General features: G+C 35.2%; 1 protein-coding gene across 1 annotated transcript in view; it reads right to left on the reverse strand.

The window, feature by feature from the left end:
- LOC126965632 (suppressor of lurcher protein 1-like) overlaps positions 1-12,835 on the reverse strand; it is a 59,633-nt gene that overhangs the window by 29,605 nt on the left and 17,193 nt on the right. Inside the window, exons 3-4 of the mRNA XM_050809303.1 lie at positions 8,747-8,819; positions 7,037-7,214 (exon numbers count right to left, since the gene is read on the reverse strand). Coding sequence (XP_050665260.1) covers positions 7,037-7,214; positions 8,747-8,819 — 251 coding nt within the window. The remainder of the gene's footprint in view (positions 1-7,036; positions 7,215-8,746; positions 8,820-12,835) is intronic.

Genomic DNA, 12,835 nt, shown 5'->3' on the forward strand with positions numbered 1-12,835 from the left:
GAACTCTGTTCCGCCTTAAAGGCAATAAGTCAGCTGATTTTCGAATTTATTCAGTTAATTTTTTTATTAGAAAAAAAAGGAATACATCAAACATTTATTATTGTTTCTGCATTTCAGTACATAGGTTACTCTTCAATTAAGTACCTTGTTCTTATCAGGCGCAAAAACAAATAACACAGATGGTCTTCCGACCCGTGAACAATGCCACATATAATTGACCATGGGTCCATGACCATAAAAAACATGGATGTTCTAGATTCAAACCACAAACTTTTAAGGATTGGCCTTGTTATTTGTTGATGGTCATGGCAAATGCAGGACGGATCGGAAATTGAAGTCTTTTTAATTCAAACGGCATACCGGTTGGGATCATCGGGATCCTCGGAATGAGAATTTTCCTTTAAGTATCGTCGCGTAAATTACATTGTTCATCATTTTTCTAACCACCAAACGCGTACCGTTGCACAGTTTTGGCTGGTTTATGTTTCGAAGCATGATTACTACGGAGCCAACCTTTAGTCGTAAATTGTGTGGTGGTAAGCCAGGCACATCCAAGGAGTTTAAAAATTCAATTGGATGCTTGGTGGCTTCGTCTTCATTTGTGACGCAGTCAATATATTTGAATGAATGCATTGTTCCAATGATCTTATTTTGAATTATATAGTTCAGGTCGTCTACATCTTTATTCTTAGCCGCTAACATTGCTCGCTCACTCAACCATTCATCATTTTTGTAGTTAGAAATAATGTCTGGAAATACATTATTGATAAGTTCGTCTTTTGATGAGACAAAATTACAAAAATTATTTGGAAATGATATCAATCCGCTCGATTCAGCGACAGGTACTTGACCATTACCGATAGTCAGCAATTGCTCAGAGAAATCTTCAGCAGATGTCTCATTAAGCAATGCAAGTCTCATGTTTGATGTCAGCTGCAGTTTCTTTACATAGCGCCATAGATTCGACGATTTGAGGAAAGCGTTTATTTCGTCGGCAGCTGTAGATCTTGGAATTACTGGCAGTGTTTGGCTGAAATCGCCAGACAGTAAAATCATTGCTCCTCTAAAACATGTCGAGTCATTCCGTAAATCTTTAAATGTTCGGTTAAGTGCTTCTAATGCACGTTTATGCGCCATTGTGCATTGGTCCCAGACTATGATTTTCGATGCCGATAAAACTTTGGCCATTGCTGAATTTTTTGTAATATTACACGTTGGTTCTTCAATAGTTTGAAGATTAAACGGTAATTTTAATGCTGTATGAGCAGTAGGGCATCCTTCTAACAACGTGGCTGCTATTCCAGAAGAAGCAACTGCTACCGCTATTTTGGATCTCGCACAAACAGTGGCTAAAACTACTAACACGAGGAATGTCCAGGGGCATCTAGGAAATATTATAGACCACCATTTCCATCATCGATTTCCTTCATTAAAGTATCATAAACTTCCTTCTGTTGGGAATTCAACAGGGGTACATTCGTTTGAACTACTAAATCTATTTCCTGGTGATCATATTCACGTTACCGTTCCAATTCTGGATTAAATGCGTCATTCATTTCACGATTGGGCGCTGGCATTCCTAACCTGATTATTAAACTACCGCACATGAGGTAACACATATCTTCGATCAAGAGTAAAGCACGATTATGTATCTCCTCATTCATCTCAACATCGTGATTTCGGGAAGTTACACGAATTTGATGTAAAATATCTTCTGACATATTATCCTTGTATTTGTGCCACAGGTTACATGGGTTTGATGAAAGCATGTCGAAATTATGATAGCGAATAATGTGCGTATCTGACTTGGAGATGCAGAGATAATGGCTTCAGCGATTGTCGTATCCCAATGGGTATCGTTTTCTAATAAGTTCAGTTCTTCACATGCAGCACGATATTACACCATTAACAGCCCGTAGTGTCTCAAATGACGTTGACCCACGGACATTTACCAGCAACAACCGCAAACAGAAACATTCATTCTTTAGATGAACTGGTATACAGTTCATACGACCAAGAGCATCAGTAGAACGCACATCCGGATACCCAGTAACCGCATCGCCTTGCTTCCGTCTTTGAAATTTCTTCGATGAAGCATTCCAAGTATAATAACGTGGCATCTCCGAGTAAAGCAAAGTTCGTGCAAACGGATCGATTTGGCAGATCGCAAAGAAACTGGTCAATATAGTTGCTGGAGGTGTTTCAGCACGTTGCATAGCATTCGAAGCCGTGAAATATACTCGTTGACCAACCATTCTCCAGATGCACCGCCAAATGCACAACAGTAGGATGACGTTCGTGAATAAGGAATGCGAATATACGCCAAATCGCTTCATTACAGTTTACATAACGACCAACTTGATAGCGTGAAATTTCATCGTTGGTATTTGAGGATCGCAATCCAAAAACCGCCTTTCGTGACATATTTGCAAATATATATCCGACCAAGCAAGGTGATTGGGGATTGATGGCGCCACACAGTCCATGAATCATATTTGTAATAACAACATCATGTAGGACTGGATCGGCTTCATGATCAGCATGATTTTGCATTGTCGACCGAGCCGTTCACGGGCTGCCTCACTTTGCTCTTGTGATTGAGAAGCACGAAGTAGAGCCATACTAACGCGGCACTGTTCACGTGCAATTTCTTGTTCTTCTTCATTCCTTTCATTTGCAGTGTTTCGTATCCTTCTTGCATTACGGCTTTGTCGGGAAAGATTCGATCGTCTTGGTCGCGGCATTAGTAATTAAACTTCACTTCAATTCACCTAAATATTTATTTCAAAACTCAAATTTTCAACCATTTATTCATATACAAACTTACTTAGCTTTTTGAGATAGGCAATGGCTCCATTATTACATTATGATTGTTATTTATTTAATAGAAATAGTTTTAATATTAATTTCTTACAAAAATCAAATTGTCATCCATACGTCCATTACATAGCTGTCATTTGTGTTTTGTTATTCCAAGTGTGATTCTTTTTTGTTATACCACGTTTTATATTGACTGATGTTTTATGTCAAGTCACACGGGAACGCTGTCGAACGAAACAAATAGTCCTATGTCCTATGTCCGTCTCCTGGCTCTAAGCTACCTCCTCACCAATTTTCAGCCAGACTTTCTTTTATATATATAGATTTGAAATTAACTTCTTAGAGTCAGTGTATAATAGAAGGCTTCATCTTTCGAAATGGGCTAAAGGAGGATTCAATTTGAATTTTACATTTCAATACATTCACAACATTGTAATAAAATTACAAATTTTTTTCTTATAACAGGTCTGATACTCACTATTTATATAGGTGATATAATATAGATATTTATATAATATTAATATTTGTATCGACCTGAAAAAAAAAGTCATACAGGCTACTTATTCCTTCAAAAACACATTACGGAGAGGAGATTGACTGTATTTAAAAGTAAAGTAAAGCAAACACTATTCATAAAAGAATATTGTAATAAAAAAAAATTACACCACCAATAGAACTGGTTCTGGATGATACAAAAGTGTTTTATAAACCAGCATTGATTTTTGAAAAAATAATTAAATTTAAATGTAAAGGTAAATAAAGTGAGTGGCTTTAAATTAACTACATAGTTATTATCATCATATTATTACTATCCATAAGCAGAAACTTTGTTTGCTATCGGAGATCCTGCTTTCACTGAAATACAACTCGTGTTACATGTGTAAAATGTCTAAATGTAAGTCGCCTTCACTAGTCCAACCTGAAAGTATAAACATCTGGCGCTGACATGTCTTTTAACATACATGTGTCAAAATATAGAAAATTCAATTATTGTAAAGTTTATTAGACCGTACTTCGAACAATATTATATCTAATCGTAAGCAATTACTAGGGACTACATAACGCCCTGGAACAAATATTTAAGTATTAGGCATTATAGTACACCCTATATATTATATATTCAAGTCAAGTTGTTCCCTGTGATCGAATTTAATTGATTTTTTTAAATAACTCCAAAAATTCATCGGTTTTTATTGCTGCGTTGTATCTTTGAAAATATTGAATTCCTGCCATACGATAAATATAGGAAAATTCAAACATAATAATACCATTGATGATAAAAAAAGTGGTTGCAGTGAGTCTAATATTGTTCGCAAAAGCGAGGATATTTTATGAAATCAACATTTGTCACGAGTGGCACAGCCATTGCTTACGATTAGATATAATATTGTTCGAAGTACGGTCTAATAAACTTTACAATAATTGAATTTTCTATATTTTGACACATGTATGTTAAAAGACATGTCAGCGCCAGATGTTTATACTTTCAGGTTGGACTAGTGAAGGCGACTTACATTTAGACATTTTACACATGTAACACGAGTTGTATTTCAGTGAAAGCAGGATCTCCGATAGCAAACAAAGTTTCTGCTTATGGATAGTAATAATATGATGATAATAACTATGTAGTTAATTTAAAGCCACTCACTTTATTTACCTTTACATTTAAATTTAATTATTTTTTCAAAAATCAATGCTGGTTTATAAAACACTTTTGTATCATCCAGAACCAGTTCTATTGGTGGTGTAATTTTTTTTTATTACAATATTCTTTTATGAATAGTGTTTGCTTTACTTTACTTTTAAATACAGTCAATCTCCTCTCCGTAATGTGTTTTTGAAGGAATAAGTAGCCTGTATGACTTTTTTTTTCAGGTCGATACAAATATTAATATTATATAAATATCTATATTATATCACCTATATAAATAGTGAGTATCAGACCTGTTATAAGAAAAAAATTTGTAATTTTATTACAATGTTGTGAATGTATTGAAATGTAAAATTCAAATTGAATCCTCCTTTAGCCCATTTCGAAAGATGAAGCCTTCTATTATACACTGACTCTAAGAAGTTAATTTCAAATCTATATATATAAAAGAAAGTCTGGCTGAAAATTGGTGAGGAGGTAGCTTAGAGCCAGGAGACGGACATAGGACATAGGACTATTTGTTTCGTTCGACAGCGTTCCCGTGTGACTTGACATAAAACATCAGTCAATATAAAACGTGGTATAACAAAAAAGAATCACACTTGGAATAACAAAACACAAATGACAGCTATGTAATGGACGTATGGATGACAATTTGATTTTTGTAAGAAATTAATATTAAAACTATTTCTATTAAATAAATAACAATCATAATGTAAAAATGGAGCCATTGCCTATCTCAAAAAGCTAAGTAAGTTTGTATATGAATAAATGGTTGAAAATTTGAGTTTTGAAATAAATATTTAGGTGAATTGAAGTGAAGTTTAATTACTAATGCCGCGACCAAGACGATCGAATCTTTCCCGACAAAGCCGTAATGCAAGAAGGATACGAAACACTGCAAATGAAAGGAATGAAGAAGAACAAGAAATTGCACGTGAACAGTGCCGCGTTAGTATGGCTCTACTTCGTGCTTCTCAATCACAAGAGCAAAGTGAGGCAGCCCGTGAACGGCTCGGTCGACAATGCAAAATCATGCTGATCATGAAGCCGATCCAGTCCTACATGATGTTGTTATTACAAATATGATTCATGGACTGTGTGGCGCCATCAATCCCCAATCACCTTGCTTGGTCGGATATATATTTGCAAATATGTCACGAAAGGCGGTTTTTGGATTGCGATCCTCAAATACCAACGATGAAATTTCACGCTATCAAGTTGGTCGTTATGTAAACTGTAATGAAGCGATTTGGCGTATATTCGCATTCCTTATTCACGAACGTCATCCTACTGTTGTGCATTTGGCGGTGCATCTGGAGAATGGTTGGTCAACGAGTATATTTCACGGCTTCGAATGCTATGCAACGTGCTGAAACACCTCCAGCAACTATATTGACCAGTTTCTTTGCGATCTGCCAAATCGATCCGTTTGCACGAACTTTGCTTTACTCGGAGATGCCACGTTATTATACTTGGAATGCTTCATCGAAGAAATTTCAAAGACGGAAGCAAGGCGATGCGGTTACTGGGTATCCGGATGTGCGTTCTACTGATGCTCTTGGTCGTATGAACTGTATACCAGTTCATCTAAAGAATGAATGTTTCTGTTTGCGGTTGTTGCTGGTAAATGTCCGTGGGTCAACGTCATTTGAGACACTACGGGCTGTTAATGGTGTAATATCGTGCTGCATGTGAAGAACTGAACTTATTAGAAAACGATACCCATTGGGATACGACAATCGCTGAAGCCATTATCTCTGCATCTCCAAGTCAGATACGCACATTATTCGCTATCATAATTTCGACATGCTTTCATCAAACCCATGTAACCTGTGGCACAAATACAAGGATAATATGTCAGAAGATATTTTACATCAAATTCGTGTAACTTCCCGAAATCACGATGTTGAGATGAATGAGGAGATACATAATCGTGCTTTACTCTTGATCGAAGATATGTGTTACCTCATGTGCGGTAGTTTAATAATCAGGTTAGGAATGCCAGCGCCCAATCGTGAAATGAATGACGCATTTAATCCAGAATTGGAACGGTAACGTGAATATGATCACCAGGAAATAGATTTAGTAGTTCAAACGAATGTACCCCTGTTGAATTCCCAACAGAAGGAAGTTTATGATACTTTAATGAAGGAAATCGATGATGGAAATGGTGGTCTATAATATTTCCTAGATGCCCCTGGACATTCCTCGTGTTAGTAGTTTTAGCCACTGTTTGTGCGAGATCCAAAATAGCGGTAGCAGTTGCTTCTTCTGGAATAGCAGCCACGTTGTTAGAAGGATGCCCTACTGCTCATACAGCATTAAAATTACCGTTTAATCTTCAAACTATTGAAGAACCAACGTGTAATATTACAAAAAATTCAGCAATGGCCAAAGTTTTATCGGCATCGAAAATCATAGTCTGGGACCAATGCACAATGGCGCATAAACGTGTTCTCAAAATTTATTTATTTACCCACCGGGCTCTTAAATTTAAGTAGATCTCTTAGAGGAAGAGCGAATTATATTTTATAAAAACATTATAAAATGTTTATAACTTACTCAAGATGCTCCCTGTAGATGTTGAAGTCCGTGAAGACCAGCTCGACGATCTGGTGAGGCTGAGCGATGAAGGTATACAGCAGACAGAGGGGGCGAGGGTAGGGGCGAGGGTAGTCCGGGCTGCTGACGGTGCCGCGGGGCTTCTCCAGCAAGGATGAGAAACGGATGCACGAGCAGCCTGGTGGTGGAAGACATTCACAGGTTTATATGTCGAACATTGGAGTGCTCTTGAGAGAAGATGTCAAGTTTGTGTAACAAAATTGATCAGCGTATAACAACGTAATCTAAGCAGCCCTGAGCTGTGTTTAAATACTTAAAAAAATTAAGACTACATTTAAAATCGGCATTTTATATTTACCCAAAGTTATTTATTGTATTCATTGTTTTTCTCTTTGAAAGAAATCGGTTCAATCATTCTTTTGATAAAATTATTTTAAGCTTATACTATCTACTTTTATATACATAATAGTTAGATATTTATATTTTTCAAATACTGATGGAATATATTTATTCAGAATATGTATTTTATATTAAAATATAAATATATAATAAGATAATATTTCAGATAATAATATACGTGTAAAATAAACCCAGCAAATATTCCACATATCTAAAAAACCCCGAGGAACCAAGTCAGTGTATATAGTAAGCACGGGTACATAACAAAACACATATTGTGAAATGTTAAAAGTTTCGCTGAATGACGATCCTCTTGAGAGTTAAGAGATGTTACAAGATGTGGAAGAAATTTATACTTTTTGGAGTTGCTTTTAACTGTTGCCAAAAGTACTCGTGTGGTGAGTACCGAGTTACCAAGTTTAACAAATAAAGCTTAAAAGAAATAAAGGTTTATTTACCTTCAACTGTTCTCAATTGAATTGTAAAAGAACTTTATACGAAATAATATTTTGTACTTTAGCTGCAATAAATGTTATTTGATATTTTATCAACATCGACTTCCCAACCATTTGTATACTAAGTAATATGTTTACTTATTATAAGTAATCAGTTATTGGTTTCTTATAAATCGAGGGCATGACTCCTTTCACTACTTTTCTCTAAGTCTCGTAGTTTCCGACTTGGCCATCACCGCCCTTCTCAAAAAACCACCCTGTAGATATTATCTAAATAAGGTGATAAAAAATACAATTGTAATAAGTGCTAATTGTTTATGAGACGACTGTCTATATATTCATTCATTACATTGCTCCCTTTGATTGCGAGGGTCCTGGTTATTGAGGGACTTGTGCATCAACGGTGTGCAAAATGACTACGATAGTTATAAATTAAGAGAATCATACTGAATAATTATAATCTCTACATAATTAAGAAAACTAGCAGTTTATTAAAAAAAATACTTACTGATGAAATGTTATACTAAGAATGATATTATGGTGGTTGTGGGAGAGTTTCCGCGCTACTAGAATACCATGTTTGACGCGACTATGTCACTTCTAGTACATATTTATTACATCTGTGTTTATTACATGCAATACAGCATAACACTTTTTTCTAAATGCTATCTCTTCTACGTGATTTTGGGGTTAAATATCTAACTATATATAAAACCCGGTAAGCTTGCAACTATCGATTCAATCTATCTACAATCTATTGTGAACCTACACCATTAAAATAAACTTAACTAAAACAAATATCTAAGTACTATAACTGGAGTTGGGACAATAGTCCACACACTGAGATAATACTTACTTGGATTTATTGCGGATCCTTCATCAACGGTGTGAAGAGATAACTGTATGAGGAGGATGAGTGCGGCTGACGGCTGGAATAAATGATGCTTGGTTAGAGATTGTTGGTTAATAAATAGTTGATTAACACATCGTGCCGGAGATGTGTCATAATATCAGGGATCTATTATACGATTACATTATTGATATTAATACGATACTGCTTTGGTGGTATACATTTTCATCATTCATTCTGTTTATTACGATTTTTCTTTAATTAACACTACCTTCAATTGATTCGAAATTCGATACGTCGATTGTGTTAATTATATGTTCGTTTTCATGCTTAACGTTAACCTACTCCTACATTTTATTATGAAACAAAGTCCTCCGCTTGGTCTGACTCTCTGTCTGTTCACGATAAACTCAAAAACTACGGCACCAATATTCATGTTGTTTTCACCATTGGATAGCGTGGTTCCCGAGGAAGGTTTTAGTGTATAATTTGTTAAATTTTGTATAGATATTTGTAAACATTAACGATATTTGTTGCAGGTGTCGGAAAAAAAATTGTCTGGGCGCTTTCAACAAAACGCTGTCTAAACCCTATAAAATATAACAAAATAATGTATTGTGGAATTGTGTATATTATATAGGTCTATAGAAAAGCCCGCGATGACGTCATAATATGTGTATCTCTTAAATATAATGTTCTATATCATTTTTAGTACTTTAAAAAATTGGCAATTACAAAGTGGTAATGTAAAAGTTGTTTATACAGTTACGATGTTAATCCTTACCATTTTATTACTACATAATATTATAAAATCATTGTGAAATACGTTTTTGTTTCATTTTAAACTCATTAACTTTAAACAATTTGTTATTTTTTAAAAGTAATAATCACGCACGGAATGCACGGAAGACACGGTAGCAGATTCGAGTCCTGCATCGTTCATTAATGTTGTTTTTAACTTTGATTATACATTTCCGATAGCTTTATTAGGATTAAATTATTCCTGAATACTTACATAATTTACTTTAATGACAGCACAGTGTCTGTCGGGTCAGCTTGAATTATATAATATGATCACGAGGTATAAAACCAATGATTGAAGTCTTTATAAAATAAACTTAATACATTGTTTATAAGATTTACTCTAATGTAATATAACATAATACTTTGTATTGCTCGCTGGTTTTAAATCTGCTTACATAGTAAGAAGCAAAGACAACGTGTCCAAGACTAATTAGGTTATGTCTGAGTTTTATAATTGGAACTAGAGTATGTTTTGTATCCGTATAGTGAAATAATATAATATTAGTACTTGAACAATGTTAAAATGATTTCTGATCATAACTAACGCAGCAGAAACAGCTCGCAACATCAATGTTGTGTTTGGAGAGGGGACTGCTCATCACCAACGCACCATGCGATTTTTTACAACGACAATTTTCTACGCGATAATAAGTTTTCTTCTCAGAAGGCAGTACAAAATGCTTTCACACAGTTTGTGTGACACTACAGTTCTATCGCAAACGCATAAATGACCTTCCTTTTAGATGGCAGCAATGTATGGATAATAATTATAATTATTTTACTTAAATAAATATGTTAAAATAAAAATGAATTTCAATTTTTCAGTACAAATCGGCAATTATATAAACGAGTATATATATATATATATATATCTTGATATTATAAATAAATTTCAAGCAATGGTAGATTAACAGCTTAATAACGAATACTTCCGTTTGGTTCATAAAGTGATTCCGCAATAGCCTTTGCTTAAGGTTACGATACTAAAAAAATACTTTCACGTTAAAATACAATCAATATGTGCAGGTGGTCTATTAAAATAGGGAACTACTCTTAGATAATCTTATTGTCATTGCATTAGATCCATGAACGTCACAGTTTTTTGCGCAGCTTGCATTGCATTTTTTCGTTTTTTGTCATAAATTTTAAAATGTATTGAATTTACTCATTAGATTTGTTTTATGAGGAAGGAGATCAAACGAGCCTATCGGTTAACTAAGCCACAGTAGACATAGTACATATGCCTACTGTGACTAAGCTGTTAGATTTTTTTTTATGTCTCCAAAACCAGCCAGATACAAATTGTACAGCCAAAGAGGTTTTATTACAACTTAAACATACCATTGTTATTATTTTGTTAAACCATGTTATTTTGAGTCAATATAGCGATTTCAATTTTACGTAATTAAGAACATAAAAAGAAAGTACTCATACATAATAAGGAATAAGTACATTGCGGTGACCTACTTCCATGTCGCACCTATGCAAGCAATAACCTAGAAGCCTTACAATAAACACAACTCTAAGCTATTAAATTACTTACCTATGTTCCTAAGCCATAAGCTTGTTGAAAACAACACTAAGTTATGCTATAAATCGGTATTATAGAGTTATACGGAGGCGCATTATGTTGAATTATAGTGTTGAATATGTCCTTTACCGTAAAGTTATAATTCAATTAAGTTTATATGGTGATGGTCAAATTATAGTAGTGTTTGCATTTTACAGAGAATAAATATTAAATGATTGAAAACACTGCTGAGCAACCACTACACTTCAGAACTGCTGACTTGCTATACGCTGGAACCATTTTCGCAAAATAATGCCTATCGGCGCAAATACTACAACACACCTATTATAAAAACGAGAATAATCCAGTTTAACTAATTTTAGTTAAAATTAGTTCATAATTTATCCTTTAGTTACATTGTGATGTGAAATTATTGTAAAAACAACATGAATTGAAAACACGTGCACGTGCACTTAGCCCGATAAATACGGCCGCATTTCAAAACACGTGGAGTAGCACGTGCGCCGGGTCCTATAAATACAGTCGCACGGTCGACACGCCTCTCTTCCCCGAGAGATGGTCGCCTACGATGAAGGCTTAGAGGGCACACTGCCCAAAGTCAACCTCAGGTGGTGTTTAGTGGGTAGGCACTTAGGTTCTTACGTGAGTCCCACATAACCAACGCAGCCTAAGGCTATGTGGTTATGTGATCTTCAGCAAGATAGCAATTGTGATGTCAACAGTAATGACGTCACATCTTTTAAAAACAATACAGAGGTTCTTTCCTCGTCATGCCAAATCCCATTAATTTACAATTTTGTAAAGGAGTAAGACGTCAGAACGAATATCTAGCCTACCCGTTCTTAAGTGGCGTCCTCTAGGTACCCAAAAATGTTTAATATTATCTCAGTTAATTTGTCAAAACATAATCATATAACTATACTAACAATCAGTAGGTACTATAATTAATGAAAATATGGGGAAGTGTACCAAGAACACTGGCAGCATTACCACGTTGGATAGCAGGCTGATCCGTTGACCGAAATAGCTGTGAGCGCTCGGGTCACCAGTAGCCCTACTGAGTCGCGTAGATAGTACGTAGGCGTGTATATTCTGTAACGGCACAATTATGTAAGACTCACTGAGACCGATATATTGCGAGTTGAGCACCAACTGAAGTAACTTCGACAAAAGAAGGAGCCAGAGGGTCGACGCAAGTCGCGTCCCACGCCAACGGCCTTCCCGTTTATATATATATATATATATATATACGTAGCTGTAATAGGTTGACGTGATTGGCAGAGCTCTCCTGGTACCACAAGGGTCTATTCTTGGACCGTTTCTCTTCCTTATCTATATAAATGTTCTTCCTAACCTAATAAAAAAAATAACATAAGGTAGTATTGTTTACGGATGACACTCCAGTGAAAAGAAATCAGGTTATATACGATGAATACGATATTCTATCTGACATCGTGTACTGGCTTAGCGCTAATAACTTAATGTTAAAAATCAGGAAAAGGAAATATATAAAATGTACCGTACCAAATGTGAAAAATGTGAATGCGAGTGTTTGTCTGAACGGACAAGTGATAAAACTGGTGGAATCTGGTATATTACTATTAATCTGCTAAATTACAATTGGCTAATAGACTTAGTTCTGCAACATAAGTGGTTAAAAAGATTTAACAATTAACCGACGTAGATATGGTGCGACTCGTTTACTTTAATTATCTTCGTAGTATTATGTCCTATGGTATATTGCTGTGGGGCAACACTGC

This window comes from Leptidea sinapis, chromosome 8, assembly GCF_905404315.1.
Source record: "Leptidea sinapis chromosome 8, ilLepSina1.1, whole genome shotgun sequence".
Lineage (NCBI taxonomy): Eukaryota > Metazoa > Arthropoda > Insecta > Lepidoptera > Pieridae > Leptidea > Leptidea sinapis.